We start from the raw sequence: 20,740 nt of genomic DNA on the forward strand, positions 1-20,740 counted from the left end.
ACAGTAAGTAATGTATACACAAGAATATGGAGAGTAGATTATTTTAAACGCTATTTAATGGAAACAAATTCGTATCGACTTATGTAAAATATATGTAGATAGTACTAGATATATTATACTATTTATTATATCACTACACTATTCGAGATGATATAATGTCGCTAAATATTATTGTTTTCACAAGTAAAGTGTAACGTGGCCCACAGTTTGTTTGTTATTTGTTATTTTTTTTTTTTACACATGATTAAATATACCCATAAATCCACGTTTACCTTTGTAAATGTATAAAAATAATTATGTAATTATGTATAAAAATATTTTATCAAAAGCTATCTATAATAAATACTGTTTCACTGAATTAAATAAAATTAAAAAATCCTGTAGGTTAGGTTAGGTTAGGTAAATCCTGTAAACCCATAACTTTTGAACATTTTTATTTAGTCATTTTAGCTTTTAAAATTAAAATTTTTAAAAGTTTGTTTTAGCTTTCAAGTATATACTAACGTAATAGCATTTGATATAAATGTTATAAGAAGTAGCTGTCAAGATTAATTAAAATGCGTGTTTCATATAGTAAATTATCTATTAATAAACATTAAATTTAATATGTTCTTAAATTTGTAAAATGTCAAAACGTATAATAATATTAGCATGCCGCTCATTAAAAAAATTGCAGTTTTATTCATACATAGCCATGTTTACGGCATACAATACGATCGACCTAAAAAAAAAATAAGCCGAGCCTTAGTTCAAGTTTGTAATATCTATACTCTCTTATTTTTTACCTTGCTAAAGGGTTTTATATAACCCGTTTGTTTGTATAAATAAATAAATATTATGATTTATGACACATGATACAAATATTGTTACTTTTGATTTCAAAATTATCGTGTGTAGGAGAGTTTTAGGTCATATACACAGTGTATTACACATGTGCTGTATACCTGTGAAAATGAATACACAATATATCGTACAGTACTAATGAGTGTTAGGTATTCAGGTGCAAAGGTGAACTGTATTTATGATATTAAAATGGTTCTGATTCACAGAGCATTGCCCGAAACTTTCACAGTCAAAACTCAAAAGTTGTAGTGTTATTGTGGCGTTAGTGCACGTTTCCACGTGAGTTTCGACAATAATTAATAATTACATTATTACGATACAACACGTACGTGGAACTCATTGGGGAAACTGCACATATAATAATATTATAGTCGTCGAGTTGGAAATACATATATGTACCGATATTGTGATTGCATTGTTATCATTACACTATTTAGTATAGGTACTCGTATTTTAGCGGTGACTATAAATATACGCATGGTTGAAAATAACGATCGATGTTCTGATTTTAATACAATACGTATAATATGTAATGTGAAAACACAATATAAATTTTAAAAAAGTTATCTGGGAAAATCAAATTGCTCACGAGTATTAAATTAAATTATTATATACTTAACCTCATAGGATTTTGAGAGATTAAATATTCACTGTATAATAGCATTTACATACGAAAATTATTTAAGCATTTGTTTTAAAATAATGATTTATTGACCGATGTAGTATATACGTATTAATCCTTAATTTCCAAAATAAAAAAAAATATTTAAGATAAGGTCAAGGGTAGGATTTAGCTCTCCCTTTTTGCATCCTTAATTTTTACCTACCATCGTTTTTTGTTTAAAAATCGTATAGGTACTTATAATATAATTTGCTTAATAAAAAATAACTCACCGTGGTCTACGCTTATGGGATCGCCGCAAGAGTCACAGTATTCGGCAAATAGACCGTCGAAACATTGTAAACAGTAAGGTCGGCCGTCTCTCATGATGTACCTCTGGCCCCCAAGCTGTTTGTCGCACTCCAAGCAAGCGAAATGTTTCATGTGCCAAGCACGACCTTCTGCTTCCGTACATTCGTCAGCCAAGATTATCTGTGTATATATCATATAATACATATATATATAAGTATGTAATAAGTATACAAGATATATTTAAGATAATTCATTTAAATATCTGCACTCATTATTTCCATAAATTTTAACTTTATTAAAAAGTAGTAAGCCACAATTTGCTAAATATCCACGTAACACTATTCCATTCATCTAAATTAAAAAAACTTATAATTTAAAACTATACAGTAAATCATAAGAAATTTAAATTTTATACTTCAAATTACTTCAAAAAATATTCTATTTAGGAATATAAAATTAAAAATATATATTGTCATTAAAAAAAAATTGTAAAAAATATGATTTTTTTTCAAAAATACTTTTTAAAATGACGTCAGTTCTGTAAAAAAAAAAAAAAATTAAAAAAAAATTTTGGAACATTTCAAAGGAGTGAGTGTCGGCGCTTAAATGGATCACATTGTATAATATTATACCTTTATATAATATAAAGATCAGTGTGCAGACTTATAACATAATATTGTATAATGATGGGTAAGGTATATTTTGAAAAGTATAATATAATATTATGTTTTATAGCTCTAGCGTTGAAAAAAGTTTTGTTAAGAAGACCGGCGGTTTTTATGAGTTTATTTTGGCCAACTTAAACGAAATTTAAATACAAATTCAATATACGCGATATGCTCGTATTTTACATATTGTCCCATATTCTCATGTCATCGTTGTTGTTAGTTATTGTGTGATGACAGAATGATATAGAAAATTCGTTGAAAAAGGTTGACGCAGATCGGCTATTACTGCATTTTAATGACATTTTAGAATAATAATTTATTAGAAAGAAGATAATATTTTGGAAAAATAGCGTATCCATTTTTAAATTTATTTTGTATAATATTTTCTTTTACTTTTTTTAAATAGTAATATTTGTCTTGATGTACTAGGATGTTAACAATAACATCGTCGTAATACTACAGCGCATTACAGGCCTCTTGTAATATAAAACGCGAATAGGGGAGGATCAAAACGATGTGGTGGGTAGGTGCAATTTTTGATCGGTGGAAAAAACAGGCAAAACCTAACATAATATGAGTGAGAAAAAAAATTGTGGTAACCTATATAACATCACGTCTGCATCACTGCACGTGGATCAAGGTGTAAAACGGATGGTTGCGTGTAGAATATTGAAATATTGTATACTATACCTCATCACAAGCTGAACACCTGGGTTTGAGCGTTTCCGCGTGATGTCTACCACAGTACACGTGGTCGTCTTTGTAGAAATATATGAGGTCGACGAGTATCTCTTTGCACACACGGCACGTGAAACACGCTGGATGCCAAGCCGCACCCGACCCAACTCTGCTCGCCGTTACCGCCATATCGCCAGGCTGCAGGGTCTCTTGACACTGTGTAAAAACGAAAATGGTTTAATTTAAATAATTGCAGAGTATAAAAAAAAATAGCTGCATCAATTATGTAACTGTGATATTATCAGATTATATATTAAGCATATCATCAATACAGTGTATCTCAAAGTTTTCACAATTTTATACTATATAATATCATATAAATTTAAATATTTCATGTCTTTCAGAGACTTTCTTCATTATGTTCTATTATTTATTTTTAGGATACCTAACGGTCAACGTGTCGAGCTTTTATTGAGTGCCGAGATCTGCAGATAAGCCGCTTGAATGTAAATATAGGTTATAACAAGTCAACTGTCTTTCTTAGCAAATATGACATATTTAGACTTTACATTTTAAAATCGAAGAAAAACAATGCAAATAAAAAACGATAAAAAACTGATTCAGAAAAACCCTCTCAATTATTAGATTTTAATATGCTGTGTATCTAAGCTGTTCAGTGGGTACGATATTATAATTTATTTTAATTTAATGTTATAGATATGGTAGCCATTTATTAATTTCAAAAATCAAAGCAGTTTTAAGAAATAGTAAAGATGGAGGTTACATAAATAATACAAAAAAATATAATATTTTAAAAATGAAAAATTATCTTTAATATTAGTCAACCACCATATCATGTATCATTCTATAAGGAGTGTAGAGTTTTTATGGTTTAAAGGAAAAAGTATATAGTACACATTTTTAACAATATGGTTCATCGTTTGCATTGTTCCGTCAGCTTCACTTAGAGCTGAATTGTAAAATGAAATATTATATATTCTTAATGTATATAGGTAATTTAGTTAGCTTTAGAATTTACGTTATTGCAACGGGGATCAGGTGACGATATTTTAGTTTTGTTTTGATTGCGTTCAGCGGATCGAGCGTGGTAAAACGGTGACATTTTGAAAAGTATTGAAGTGACAACGCGCAGGTATAGATGTATCAAACATATACAATTAATAGGTACATATTATTGACACTGGATAAACATTGAATTTTTTAAATACGTTTCACGCTTCAAATTTCAATAACGTTAATAATTAAAACCTTGTACAGTAACTGTTGTAGTTGTTGATAATTCAAATGAATTACAATAAAATGGGAGTGCTATTATTGCAAACGCCAGCAGTCGGCGGGTGGACCCGATGCAGGATACATGAACTCTGATCAAAGTCAAAAATCCCTTTTATACCCTATTGACCGTAAAATGATCCTATACGTACGAGTATAGTATGTACTGTGTAACATGAACACGTTAACATAATATTTATTCGTACAATAAAACGTATTAATTTAATCACACTGCGATTATTATTGTTATTATTTACAGACATCACTGTAATGTCATTTCAGTAACGAGGTGAAGTCATTGTTACATGAATCATGTAAATATAAAATTAAAAAGGTACAATAGCAAGAAATTTGTGCATAGATAATAACGAGAGTTGTTTTAACATCAAAACTCTGTATTTGTAAATTAGATACGTAATATTACTTCATTTAGTTGTATATGTGGATATTAAAAATCATTATTATATTTTACAATGGAAAATTTGTTTTTCAACCAACGGAGGCAAAAATCATATCTAGATTGAATGTTATATAATTGACATAAATATGCGACGAAAATCACTAAAACGAAGGAGAATAAAAGATAACGAGTGTCAAAATTATAGAGGGGAAGCAAACAGACGCAACTTATCACTACGAAATATTATAATGACGACCATTAGTTTTAATATTCAACGCATAATATATTTTATGAAAAATAACATTACTTGTGTTATTTTCCCAAAATATCAGACTATGAAAAATATAATACATTATACAATTTCGTTATAAACATATATGTATTAAGTACTAAATATATTTCAATATTGACGTAAAGTTGTGGTTAAAGCCATAAAAGTGTTTATTTTATTACTTTAATGACTACCTACTTTGAAATTTGACATAAATTGTACACAGCATCAAAACGTACAGCCCTATAATAAAAGTGGTTTTTTTAATGGAAAAAAATCAATTTGTGAAACGGACGACAAGGAAATAGATAACAAATAATAAAAACTAACGGCGACGCTGGATGTCATTAACAACCAAATTATATAGCCAATAATATATAATTATAAATATAATAAAATTAATGGAATTTCATGAAATAAAAGACTAGGTTATCTGTTTTTAGTGTTATAGACATAATATATGTTAACCTAATTCAAAATATATTTATTTTAGTGCATAATTAATTTACTCATTTTTTGATATATCAGCTATTTAATACGCTCCTATTTTTTAAGTGGTTTGAATGGTTCGATGTTAATCAACGTTTTATTTTAACTTTAATTGCACTCTACAAAATTATTGCATGTGTTTTGTATTATTTTTCCGTATAAAAAAGTTTATGGCTGGTGTTATTGTGGTAGGTATATAAGTTAGTTATGACACATCCTTAAGAGAATAGTTAATAATTAACATATATACATATCATTTATCAACATAACTACAATGTTCAATGCCGGTAGGGAATAACTCAGCTTAGTACTGCTCTACTTAGTTTTAGAAGTTTTACCAGCCCAAAATTTGTCGAGACCAATTAAATTGTATACTTAATTTATGAAAATGTAGTCTATATCATAAAATCTATTTAGCGTGATCGGTATAAACCGAATATAAAGAACATAGTTTTATTAGAACGTACTTTATCTTATCAGTAAGCCGAGAAGCAGTAAATAAAATAAAATACAATTCAATTATTTTATAAAAATGAATTTAATTGTTATTTTGGCAGGTAGAGTGGAATAGTTGTGCAGGCTGGTCCATGAGCTACCGGTTACCGACCACTGTTAGGTTAAGGCTAGAGAACAGAGTATAGCTACTGAATAATTATATTTTTTTTAATGTTTCAAAATTATAGCAAAATAACTATTAAATTTTGAGTGAGATAAATAAAATCTCATACCAATCAATGTTTATAGATAAATACCTATATTATATTCATTTTTAAAAGATATAAAAACTTTAATTAAAACAAATACGATTGATTAGTGGATTTTTTTTCACTACATTTATAGGTTATATGGTTCAGCCGGTTTAGCGAAACCTCAGGAATTCAATCATATAATGGGTTGAATAATGATATATAAGTACCAAAGTACCTATAAACTATGAATCGAAAATGTACTACTGGTATTGATTGTCGATTACAGAATGTATGAAATAGTTACAGGGTCGAATTAATTATGATGCACACTTAAGAGAAAAAAATATTTTCAAACAGGTTTCGAATCGAAATTACACATCTCATAATATGTGTGTTATGTTAAATTGCCCAGAGCGTAATCAAGAAGTTGTTCGAATGATGGAACATATTTCTAAGTAAAAATGACAACGAGTGTACTATCTTATAGGTTAGGTACATAGGTAATTGGTATAAAATGATATATTACCTATATTATTATATAACCGTATAATAATGTTAAACCTAATTTGGGTGGAAAAAAGTGGAATTGCCATGTCAATACAAAAATGTAAAAAAATGTTCTGTGCAGAAATAAATTATGAAAAATCAACAACGACCAACGTCAATGCAATACAATGAGACGATCTGAATTCGTTTCGACTATCGATTTCGTATTCAATTCGCGTGTCTGATTAGCGTCGTTAAAAAAAAAAAAACCCTTCATGAAACATAAATCTCTATATGATGGTGTTGTATAGTGTCAGTAATATTATATTTTACCGTGTTCACCGAATTTAATATAATATGTTTTCCGCGAACAACCACTGCCGTCTCCACCAAAACACCAATGTGTTTACGCACAACACTCCCCGGTTTTGCGGGGGGTTTAAAAGCAACAAAAGACTGACGGAACGAATAATGTTTATGTTAAACAAACATATATATTATTACGTGCATGTTTTACGTGTGTGTGGTTCGTTTCGTATAAGACCGAGTATTAAAATCAAACAAATTAGAGCGCGAAAATCAACAGTCCATGGGGAATAGCTCGTAGCGTGTTTTCTCTACGAAAATAAATACAAAAACGACGTAGCTACAATAATGAATAATAATAATAGTGTTACTGTTGTAAACGTATACGAATAAGATATTGCTGATGACGAAACTTATGTCTGATAAGAACATTGAACAACAATAATAATGACAAAAATCACCGTGTAAGTGATGCCGAGTCTGATCTATAAAAGCTTGGCTTGGCCGAAAAAGGATTCCGGGTTCTTGTGGGGTGGAATTATCTTTTTTTGGCAATCGAACGCGTTTGTAAGACGAGATAAAAATCCATCGCGTATTACACGCGACCGTTTTTGTGAAAAAGCCGCAGAACTCAAATCGCACAAAAGTATGATACAGTCAGAAAATCCGTTGAAATAATACCGCAGTGGCCGCTGCTATCACTTATCGCTAGGAAATCGAAACGCGAAATTATTTGTATAAATATAGGCGATGATTAAGTCAGATTTAAGGACAATTTTAAAAAATTAAAGCATTTGTTTTTTTTTAATAAAGCCTAGTTATGATTTAATTGAAGTTGATATAGATAGAAGATACACATACTATTATTATGAAGGTTTTAAATATTTTTGTTTCCTTAATCATAAATATTATTAACTATGTAACAAATAATAATAGATAGTATCTTTAGATACACTTTAAAGTTTAAATACAACTAATAAATGATCAAACTTGGTTTATTGTGAAAACAAATCCGAAATGGGTAACTTTTTATTTAATGTAAACATTTCAAAAAATAAAACAATTTGATTTATGAGATTAACGGTCTGAGTTAAACATGAAAATCATCGAATCTAGAAATATAGGCCAAAGGAAAAAATAATTCATGAAAAAATCAAATCAAATCATTTAAATCAAGTCGTTTAAATGTTACAAACTATAATAAACAATAATATTCTTCAAGCTTCAAGGACATTTTTTGGGGAGGTTGAAGGTGCTTGGGAATATTTTTAAAGAACTAAAGTATATAAAGTATATTATTATAACTGGCTTTATCAGCAGTTAAACAATAATAACGATAAAGGGCTGGTTGGCTTAGCTTCTCTTTCTCCCTGACAATACCACTGTCATAAATCTCGCGTTAAAAACACTTTAAACTATAGCGACCGCGGGATATAATTATTGTTCCTCAGCGCGCACCGCACATGTGACTTGTCGTTAAACGGCGGCGACTGGAGCGATTTTACAAGGGAGAGAGAGACAGAGACAGAGATAGAAAGAAATATGTGTGTGTTGTGCATGCACCCTTTAAAACGCCTATACATATTATTATAATATATATAAATACAGCAATAAATCCATTGACGCCAAGTGCTGTTGAAAGATAACAACCCATCTATCAGACACCCCGCCGTATTCCACTTGTGTAGCGAAAACTGTCGAAATTACCGAGTTTGTTTAGCAATTATATACGAGTATATAGTACGCACGACTCTGTGCCTCGGTTATCGAGCAACAACCCAAAGTCGAGTGCGTATGGCGGCCAAGGGCGTCGGTTTTCGGGTTTCTGTCGTTCGTTTTTCCATCTACACGATAAATCGTCGACTCGTAGTGTAAAAATTACTCTCTAACGAGAGAACTCGGGTTTTTTTCTAGTTGATTTTTATTTTTATTTTTTTTTTGTTTGTACACGAATGTCAGGAGAGTGAAACAAATGGAATACATTTGTTTCGTTCGTCATTATACGAGTATATCCTGCAGCAGTCATTATTATATACACACAGCATTTAACTCAGCTCGAGTGCCGTTCACGGGTGAGTTAGGTGAATAAATATAATACTATAATGTATGTCGAGATTGACCACGAATGTGCGTTTTAAAATTTTAATTTTGTCCAAATTAAGCCAATAACAATAATAATGATATTTATTATTATTAATTTGATCCACGAAACATTGTTATATATACCACTGCCGTATTGTGCGATGAAATATTCCGTAGTGCAACGCATGCAGTGTACACAACAGCTTTATTATTTTTTTTCCAAAACATGGGTACCTAAGGAGAGTACACGGATTTCGAAAGTAAATAATAAAATGAAACGCAATTTGGCGATTTTTTTTTCCTGACGAAACAAAAATAACAATCGCCTTCGTCGTTTTACATCCACACGTCATCATAATATACGAAACGTGTAAATGTATGGCAGACGTGATGTTCTAAATTTCGAATCAGAGCAAGTGGATATAAATGATATAATATAATATAATAATACCGATGTTAATATATACGTTTTAAAGAAATAAAACTGCTATTCGAGAACCCTCGTCAACTTAACGGCTGACGTGAATAGAAAAATCGAAAATTGTATCAATCGAATTGGTTAGTGGATTAAATAACGTGCGCGTAAGCGTAGACTTATTTTTATATATTATATAATATTATACGAGTATATACTATTTAGAAAACAGTATTTACCAGATAACCTTACTATAGGTGCAGCACGAGGAACTACGACCGTGAAAAAGTTTCATAGAATACGGAAAAAAAACATAATTCATTTAACGTATATAGACATTCATTATTCCAGGAAATACTAGTGTTTTTGAAAATATTTCTTTTACATATTTTTAAATTGTAATAAAAAACAACCGTTAATAGTTTTTGATATAATAAGTATCTTAAGTTAAATGGATAATCTTGTTTGTATTATATATGTATATACGAAATAGACAAAAGAACACTATACCTAGTTATAGAATTAGGTTCTTTTGAACACTTACTTTATGCCTATGCATAGTAAAAATAGAATTTGAAATTAAAAAATTTATATTGCAAAAAAACTATACGAGAATATTGTCTATGGATAAAAATAGTAACTCAACTAAAAGAACGTGACTTTTGAGAGATCTTCAAGAATGATTTAATATAATGATGTATCTATCTATGTTAAGTATTTTCATGAAAATAATATTTCAAGCATTCATTTTATCTACTAAGTTTAAAATTATAATAAAAGGTGTAATTTAAAACCATATGTTTCGAATTGTTACTATTATTCAGCATTTTTGGTGATATCCCATAAATATAACACCTAAGTATTGCGTGGGGAAATATAAAAAAAAATGTACAAATTTATTTATTTAAATTTAAAATACACAAACATAAAATCCACAAACATTTAGAAAATAAATAGTACAATATTAATGTTTACTTTTCAAAATTACGTCGATGGATGTAAAATAGTGTTTGAATAAATAATAATTTTATCAAGTTTTTGACTGTGCCAAATATTGTCAACAACACCCTTATTATTATTTTAATTTTAACATTTCGGTAAGAAACGTACTAAATAAATTAGTGTTCCATTAGAATACGTAAACGTCAAACGCACCAGCTCGCGAAATGACCACAATGTTTAAATCTATTTTGAAGTATATTTTGGTTTTAAGCAAGCTTATGGGTTTAATGAACATTTCATATACGATGAATTCTGATGGTTTATTAACACGAAATTTAGATTCATCACTTTATTATTTTTTTCTCGAATTCATGCGGATGTTTGTTTTGATAATATGTACCTATTCTATTCATACAAATGGGATTTATTATATAAGACAATTCCGCCTATTAAAATTTTGGACTGTATTAATTTTAGCAAGAGTATCAGAAAAAAGGATAATTGAGTAAGATAACAACACATACGATTTGCAATATTTTAAAAATTCACTTCTATTATTTTTTTACTTTTTTTTTTATTTAGAATGATAAATGGTATCATAAAATATGACGAAAAACAAAAAATACAACTTCCACCAGCGGTTAATCATCACTTATCGAGTAAACAGTTTTGGGTCAAAATTTTAACCTCATTATTCATATATTTTCTTGGGTTTGAAGTATATCGTTTGTATGTACTTCCACCATATTCAATTTTAACTGTAATAATACATATATTTGGTGTACCGTACATTTTAGATTTTATAGTTGTTATTTCAACGTGTTTTTATCTTATTAACTTTGATTATAGATATCAAATATTAAATGACTATTGGAAAGGCCTACCTATTATATTAAACTCCATTCCCAATAATTTATCAACTTTTGAAATAGTTATCTTGATGGAAAAAATTAGGTTGTTACACGCTGAACTATCTCAATTATTAAAAACATTCAGTTTAAGTTATGGTCCATTGCTCTTAGGCTATTTTGTATTCAGTTTTATTGATATGATATATTTACTTTATTTAATGATAAATCATGAATTTAATTCAAAAGCTAGTATTACTGAGCTTATAATAACTCATACTCCAGTACACATTTTTAATATTCAACTCATATTGTTTATGATGTCCATCATCGTTGCTGCATCGTGGATAAATGAAAAAGTAAAATAAAATAATATTATTAGAAACTAAATGTTAATAAACAATATACACCCTGGTCCATGGACGCCAATAGTAGATAAACCTAATTTTCTATCCTCCAAAAATTTATCAGATACATAACGTAAAAATACGCGAAAGATTTTTCTACATTTTCATAAAAATAATTAAACATTTTCAACCTTCAAAAAATAATTAAAGCCTATAGTTCCATCTATGTACTTAAATTTTCACTTACAATTATTTGTAAGAAGTTACACTTTTGAACCACCTCATCACATGTTTTTGTACACGTCCAAAAAGTTAGATGATAATATTGGTAGGATACTATGTCACTGCACCATTTAACAGTGGTGTGTAATAAATATATAAGCTTCGACTAAATTCGCAATTATCATCTTGAGCTTTGAAAAAAATAAAGAGATTGGTGATAAAATTAAATATATATAATTTTTAAATAGTAACAAAACATTAAGTATCTTTCTAATTATGTGTTAACAATTTTAGCTAAAGAACTAATAAACTCAAATAATTTTTATTTATTACATTTATAAGTTTCAAATATATATATGGGCTATTTATTATGTAATCATTAATAATTATTAATTTAAATTAAATAGTGTTTTTTCCCACTGCACAATACCACCTATAAAAAAATTATATTGTGTGTATGAATATAAAATATAATATATTTATTATATTTATATTTCAAGTGTATTAATATATTTTAAATGTTTTCAGAAAAAAAAAATTATATCATATTTACGACTAACCCAGATTTCAAAGTTACCGACTGAAGTAAAAACACAAGTAAAATATATTTGTGTAAATATGTTTTTTGTTTATTCAATTTTAAACGTGTAGGAAATAAGAATTTATAATTTTACAGTAATATTTATTTACAATTATACGTAAAAACGTAATTTAAAGAAGTACTTTTGACTTACCTCTACTTTTTTACATTTATGTTTGACTTGTTAGACTTTAGGAAACCTCATAATCTTACAAAATTAACTGTTAGATTCTTAAACATTAATTTTTGTATCTTTTATTTTACAGTATAAATATTTTCCTAATTTTTAATTAAAGGTTATTATTTTTATGATTTATATTTCCTACAGTTTTAATATATTATCTAAAAAATTTTCTTGGTTAAATTTCTTTTCATTTTTATTGAAACATTTCTACATTTTACCTGTGTTTTATACTAACTGCTACAACTCTACCGTACGGCCGTGCACCGTTTAAAATTACATTAAAATTGATACAATAAATGTATGCTTTTTTAAAGAATAACTGAAATAAATTAAGCCCTTGACTACATTCATATTGGTAAAGACTACTGAAATTTTAAATCATATTATAATTTATTACATTATTAGTGTTCGATTTTAATAATTATTTTAAATTTCTAATATCAATATAAGATCAAATTGTTTATGAATCAAATATCTGTTTCTGGAATGGATGAAATAACGGCATTTGGCTTTTTCAATATAAATTTGAATCTAGTTGTATCGGTAAGTGTATTCAAGATGATATGATGTGTATTAGGGCGATTAAAGATACTAAAATAATATTGTATTATAATCATAGTTAAATGAATGAAATAAACATATTTTATATTTTACAGCTTTTAATGTTACTTATGACTACTTGTGCAACATTGATTCAAATGAAGAATCATCCTACTATTTTAACAATAGTCAATAACACTTTTAGCTACTATAAAATGTTGGTAAGATATATGTTATTGGTATATTTTATAAAAAAGATAAATTTAATATAATTTATATGAGTTATTTAATTTATTGTAAATGATTGTTTATAACAATTCAAAACATTTGTAGTATGTACATATTATTAATTGAACATTTTTAAAATGTATTTTTTAGAAAAATGTTAATACGAGTAACACATCTAACCCACATCCAAGAAATTGAAATATACCTACAACAAAAAATGATTAAACTGTTAATAGTAATATTAAAAACAAGTATAATGTAATATATCTCATAATTTACGTGGATGGCCTATAATAAAAATAATATATTGAATCATTAATACACATTTAATATTTTAGAGGTTACATTATATCTTTTAGGTTCTGAATAGAGTGATGAATGTATTAGTTTTACATTGGTGTGTGTTTTTTTTGTGTTTGTATATACGATAACTTGTACAAATAATGCTTCAATTTAAACTTTAGGGGTGGTTTTCGGTAGCAAATTGAATATATTTGGCGCAATATAGAAGTCAAAGGTAAGAGACTTTAAACAGTTTTCAAAATCGTTGAGAAAACCCATAAAAAAATGCGGAAAACGGGAATTTTTTTTCACAAGACCAGTTTTCGACAAAATCGATTTTTGATATTGTTGTAACTAAAAACGAATCAATGTAAATACTTGGAATTTTTACCAAATGTTTATATTAGCGTTATCTATACACAGTTAAATATTCATAATATTCTACCATTTTTGAGCTATTATATAGACAATTGAAATTTTCGATTATTTTAAGTATTTTTTTTGAAATGTCGATAAAATATTGGATGTCCAAAAAAATTTAATACAAGGTTTCTTATAAGTTGTTCTTATTGAAGTTAAAGAAAAAAAATCAAAAAACGTTAATCACAAATTTTTTTTTATAAGCATTTAAAGTTAATTTTTTTACGAAATATGTCAAAAGTTTTCTATAAGTTTTTCTTCGAATAACTATAAAGAAAACTTGAACGTCATTATAGGAAAAAATATTATAAATGTTTGAATTTTAAATTTTTACGAAATCGTGTAACGATAACGACTAATACTCAAACGAATTTAAATACTTGTTAGTATTAAAAAAGTATAAGTTGTAGATACTTGAATTCTTCTCCAGTTATTTAGAATGGAAATTTTTTTTATATAATTTAATTTTCAAAATATTTTCCACGTCTTATATTTTACTCATTACCTATTTTTATTCGATGTTGCTTAATAGTAGTATTATTATCATTGTAATTATATTAAATTGTTTTAATAATTTTCGTATAAATGTCTTAGGTACCTACTACAAAAAGGAACGAAAATGTTATTTATTTTATAAAATCAGTGCAGTGTTAAGTTTTCTAGGGTGGAAAATTATTTAATGGGTGTTTGTTTTTAATATGATATTTTATTCCTATCTCTTATAATGTTATGAGAAGATAGGATTCTTAAAAATATTTAAAATTCATTATTTACAAGATCATAATTTTTTTATAATAGATGCTATAAACTGGCTATACATAAATTATATTTTTAACAGTACGATTATTATTACTTTGTTTTTTATACGGTGTATAAAATATTAATCAATAGTAGGTATCCATCATAAAATTCCAGGAGGAGAGAGCATTGTATAAAATCACATGAGCGCGAGTGCAGTGTACAATAATTTTGAGACCCCGTATGTTAAAATAGTGTAGCCATAGATACGTAAATGAATTATTGTAAGAAGTTAGTTATGAGTTGTTGAAAAGTAGTCTCTAAAATAATAGACGATAACAATATTATTTTTGTGATAAATGTTTTATTTATAAAAACTTCATATTATTATAATAACTTTTAAGGATTGTTTACAATGAGTTAATATAATATTTTATCAGACTAGGTACTTAAGTCAACTTGTTTTCTATGTATTTGAATAATTTTCATTTTAAAATTGTTTACTAACGACTTATTTTAATGATAATTTATACTAACCGTATTGTATTGTAATTTAAAAATATTTGTCTATAAAAAAGTTAAAGTGATACGTTTTGTTATAACTTTTGTACACAAAGATTGCTATTTATCGGTGAATAAAACAAACATTTAAAAATTAGCTTCAATCGGAATCGCCATTAGTAAAAGGTACCTAATTAGGTTATCATTTTTTAGTTAAATAATATATATGTAGCGGTAATATTACATAGCAGTTAGGTAACTCAAAATAATATTGCCTATTCATTACACAGAGTATTGGTATCATATACATAGTTTTAATATTATAATACGAGTTGATATAACCATATATGACGTACACCGGTGTAGTGTGCAGTGTACCTTTGTACCTATATAATATGATATACTCACCGTGTGCAGCAAAATGGATAGGTATGCAGTTTTATATTTTAACAAGTTTTTCGTTTATATCATGTGTCCTATCACTACAATTGCGGCAACCACCTCAGTGATATATTATATTACTTGAGTTTAAAAATCTGTTAGCACGTGCGTTACATACATACATAGTATATACCTACATACAAAACGATCGTTTTACAAACGAGTTGCGGAAACTATACGCCTAGAAAAATGAAAATAATATATTTCTTATACACCTATATTATAGTACTATAATAATATGTAATATAAAATTAATATATGTTATGATGTATACCAGGTTACCAGTTTATCTCCACGGTTATACTAATATTTTAAATAGATTAAGAAAAAAAAATGTTTGGTTTTAGGTTTCAAAGCATAAATTTAGATCACTTTATATCCCTGTTGGCTGTTGTGTCCGCCTGTTAGTTACCACTTCCAAAGTTAAGATTGTTATTATTTTTTTTTTCATTTTATTATTACTATTAGTATTTTTAACAATAAATTAGAAATACATTTAACTAGGTCTTATTAATATAAATATTTTAATACTTAAGTTGAAAATAAATAAATAATATAATAACGGTTTATTCAAAGTAACTTCATACTACCAGTGATGTTATAGAATATCAAAATATAAGTGCTTGACATAGATCTATAATAGGAAATATTAAAACATAGTTATTAAAATGTAAAGCGATTATCTAAATTCTTTTTAAATTGTACGTAGAATTAAAGTTTGTTGCGTTATACTAAAATAAGTTTAGAAACTGGGAATATAGCATGTCTGCTGCAGAAGAGTTAGCTTTTCTAACTTGTTTATTTTTATGCGTTTAACTTTTCCTACATTGTAAGTGTCTAGTTTCAAAGATTTTCACTTTTCTTAATCTGCTATTATCTTTTTGTTTTTATATAAAATAAATGTTTACTTAGAAAATTATCGCAGTTGCAGTTATTAAATACCAATTGCTCTATAAATAAAATATACATAATGTATCGTGTTCGACTTACATTCGCACAAGGTACATCAGCGACCAGCTGCTTGGCCACGCCACGTCCCAGAGCGTCACGTTTCCTCTGCGCGCTGAATAGTCTCAGCTCTTTGCGTTCTTCATCCGATAGTCCTCGACAATACCGCACCTCATTATCGTGTGGAGGCAACTGCTGTAGGAGCTGCCTTACCCGGTACCGCTCACCCGCCGAGTTCAGGTATGGCACTTTGTCTTCGGGTACGCCCGAAAAGAATAAGTGCACCTAGAAGAACAGATGAAAATAAAACAAATCATTAGCGTTTTGCAAATCAAACAGAAAATTAAATTAATTAGACTTTTCAAACATTCAGGATTATTAAGACTATATATTTTATTATTATTATAAAAAGAACAAAAATGATAAAAAAGAAAAACATTGAATACCCTACATTGTAATATATTAATATACTTGGTGTTTATTGAGAACATCGCGGTGAGTAAACGGATTTCACTAAATATATTTTCATACCTGTTCTATTGTTTATTGTAGATCTATTTTTTTTACCCATGGTTTAATGAATTTACACTTATAATTAATATATTATATTTTTATTTTATTTGTAATTCAATTCAATTTTAAAAATTATTAAACGCGATCATTATAATATTATTGATTTTTATGATTTAATAGCAAGTATACTTTTTATAAAGTCGTATTCAAAATTATCGTTAATCGTATTGTTTCGGTGTAAAAAAATGAAATCATTTTTTGGGTCATCATCGTCCACAATTGTATTACGAAAAAGGTAAAATGTCCGCAATTTATTGTGTGTGCCCACGACGATATATAAAAACATTGATTTTCAATTTTACAACAAGTAATGTTTGTCATTGTTTATCATATTTTTCGTCAACAATAAATATGACTGAAATAAAAAAACGAGATAGAATTTTTTTTTTAACGGACGAGTACCTCAGATAACAACGTATGCATATGCATATGTACAGCACGTTTATTTATTTAGTTTCCCTATTTACTTTTGGGTTGTTGACAAATGTATATTTTTAAATGTACTAAGTAAGAGTAAAATGAAAAAAAAATGCTCCGAAATGTTTGACGCTTACATTCTTAACCAATCACAAATGGGTTGCAAAATATTATATTTGGTCTAAATTTTTACTCTACTCTACACTTTTGTAAGGGGCGTTTAATTAAATTTCGGGCACTTTTTGGTATTCGGAATCCAAATGCGCATTAATTAAATATCCTAAATATATTTGAAAACAAATATAATATATATATATTAATATTTATTTTATATACTTGTACATTTACGCATAACTAAATGAATTATTATTAATGCAATGAAATCATAAAAATGTGTTGAATTATTCGGGACCGCGAAAGGACGAATGTATTTTCAGGAGCACGTTTCAAAAATGCACAACAATAATTTATGATTAAACATTTCATTCGCATTGCGTAAACCGAGTACGACGTAGTGGGCCTAACCCACATGTATATTATATTATAAAGTATATACTATATAGGTTGCAATAAAATTCCATCGTTACAATAATTGTTCAAGTACATTAAGAATCGGTGGGTTTAAATCGAATTATTGATCTCGAAGAACGCGTACTTTATATACCTAGAGCCAAGTATATGTTATAAATTATTGTCTAAAAATAACAGCCTTCAGAGATGTCCAATTAACTGTAAAAATTCTCGCCAACATTATAATATACATATATAAACACATTTAACTCGATTAATTCACACTAATAAATTTATGATTAACTCAAGAGTGTATATTATGCAAAGGTTTATCGGGATTTCATTACTAGCCTCCAGAGCTATCGTTGTATACGGTTTCCGATTCGATCAACAGGTGGGCGTGATTTGTTTAGGATGTTTTATTAATTTGAACGAACGACGTGCGAGCGTTGTTATTAAACAGTGATCGTTTTGAATACGATTATCATTAATCATCACTGTGACAATATAGTTTGGTTTTATGCACATTGATTTATACATAAAAAGATATTCAGGTAATACTTGCTTAATATAAGTAAATTTTAATATAATATACTTGGAAAGAAAAACAAAATTGTAATAATAAAGACGACAATATTATTCCGCTCACGTTTATGAATTGTCTGAGAGACGATACGAACCCGAAATGGTTGAGATAAAAATAAAAAACAAAATCCTAATAACGCGTATACATTATTATATAAGATTATGTAATATATTGTATATTATGTTTATCGCAGTAGAAGTTTTCTAATTTCCACCTGCGCACATAAGGATGTAAGAATGTCTAGCATACGTAATTTTCTCGTCCGCTCTGAGAAATTGTATCAATTCGGAGGGATGTGCATAACTATTATACACACCACACGTCACTATAGTAAACGATTTACATCTTGCGCGTCATTTGACGTTTTTAATTATAATTATAATATTAATTTGATCCTATAATATCAAGGTTTATACCTCTACATTAATATTGGAATTAATTAACCAACCGGTATATACACGGTTTATTGTGTGGTTCAATCTAAAAGTAAATACATTTGAAAACGCGTTACTTATTTATGAGACATCATTATATTACATGCAACACACAGTATCAGGTGTATCTTAATGTCGATTAAATACATATAGTATAGTATTATATTCTAGTTAAATATTATGGTCATTGATTGCGCAGTGCGGTAAGAAAAAAGCGACTGCGTACGTTTCCATAGATAGGAATAGCGGTATAATATTATATGTACTTCATATTATTGAACTGTAATGGAACCTATGATTTTTTTTAAACCAACAAATTAATTTTAAAACTTATTACAACACAAATAATTAGATTATGGTTTCGATGTTAATAAATACATTATTTTGTTTCCCTAGTCTTTTAATTAGTTACCGCGCTAGATAAGACTGTACGGTACTACGCCGTATTTGACGAAATCAAAGTTTGTATTTCGCCGCATGGGACGTATCTTATGGTGGCGTAACAACATCATTTGAATAGAAATCAAAGGACTCGCTGGATTTACGTAAGACACGGCGTTACAATAATATGATATAAATACTGGTAAACAATAATAATTGTCGACGCGACAGTGCGATTCAAACTAATCTGTTTCGACGGACACGGAATAAGGATATACCTACCTGTCCTAGCTACATTGCCTATATCTATGAGGCGGTGGAGTGCGTTTGTACAATAATAATAATATATAATACCTATAATGTATAATGTATTATATAATAATGTGTCGCTCGTGGTAGACGACGCGTTTGTTAATAACAATGGGACGTCGTAATTACTCGGACGGTAATTTATGGACGTTTGTCCGGGCGTCGGCATACCTATAGTTGTATGTATCGGCAGGCGCGTGCTATATATTAACGCTGTGCGCATGGAGTCCTGCCGATCGGACGTGCGACAAATGATATTCGCTGCGCAATAATAATATATTATACTGTGTATATAATATATACAGGACCTCGATGTCACTGTGGTTTATATATGTAAGTATATATATATATATATTTATATATATAATGTACAGGGTGATTTACTTCATGCTCATCCCCAATATTCTTCCTTTAAAAATAAATTTAGTCAAATTCTGATTTTTAAAATTTTAAAATACACTTAAAAATGACCACCATATTATTTTGAAATTAATGAAATTTTTTTTTTTTTACTATTTATGGAATTTCGCAGTGATAATAACTCTTATTTTTGATAATTTCCATGTAATTTAAACGATAAAATGTTTAAGTTAAGAACAAAAAGTATTTAAAAATGGTTTTGAAAAAATATAAAACAGATGTAATCTAATATTATTTTATTATACTTGGATTATTTTTAAGTTACCATAACATTCTCATTCCTCATCTTCGAAAACCATTATTATGAACATAATATAGTAATATTCTTTAGCACTCTAAAGTTAAATAACTCAAAA

The 20,740-nt window shown here is 28.0% G+C and overlaps 1 protein-coding gene across 3 annotated transcripts in view; it reads right to left on the bottom strand.

The window, feature by feature from the left end:
• Nucleotides 1-20,740, bottom strand: part of LOC114130175 (protein prickle-like) — a 163,635-nt gene that overhangs the window by 13,787 nt on the left and 129,108 nt on the right. For all 3 annotated transcript variants that reach the window (XM_050198868.1, XM_050198869.1, XM_027995080.2), the window contains 3 exons: nucleotides 16,797-17,039; nucleotides 3,115-3,318; nucleotides 1,738-1,936 (listed from right to left, as the gene is read on the bottom strand). In XM_050198868.1, the coding sequence (XP_050054825.1) occupies nucleotides 1,738-1,936; nucleotides 3,115-3,318; nucleotides 16,797-17,039 (646 nt within the window). The remainder of the gene's footprint in view (nucleotides 1-1,737; nucleotides 1,937-3,114; nucleotides 3,319-16,796; nucleotides 17,040-20,740) is intronic.

The sequence above is a fragment of the Aphis gossypii genome, chromosome 1 (genome assembly GCF_020184175.1).
Source record: "Aphis gossypii isolate Hap1 chromosome 1, ASM2018417v2, whole genome shotgun sequence".
Lineage (NCBI taxonomy): Eukaryota > Metazoa > Arthropoda > Insecta > Hemiptera > Aphididae > Aphis > Aphis gossypii.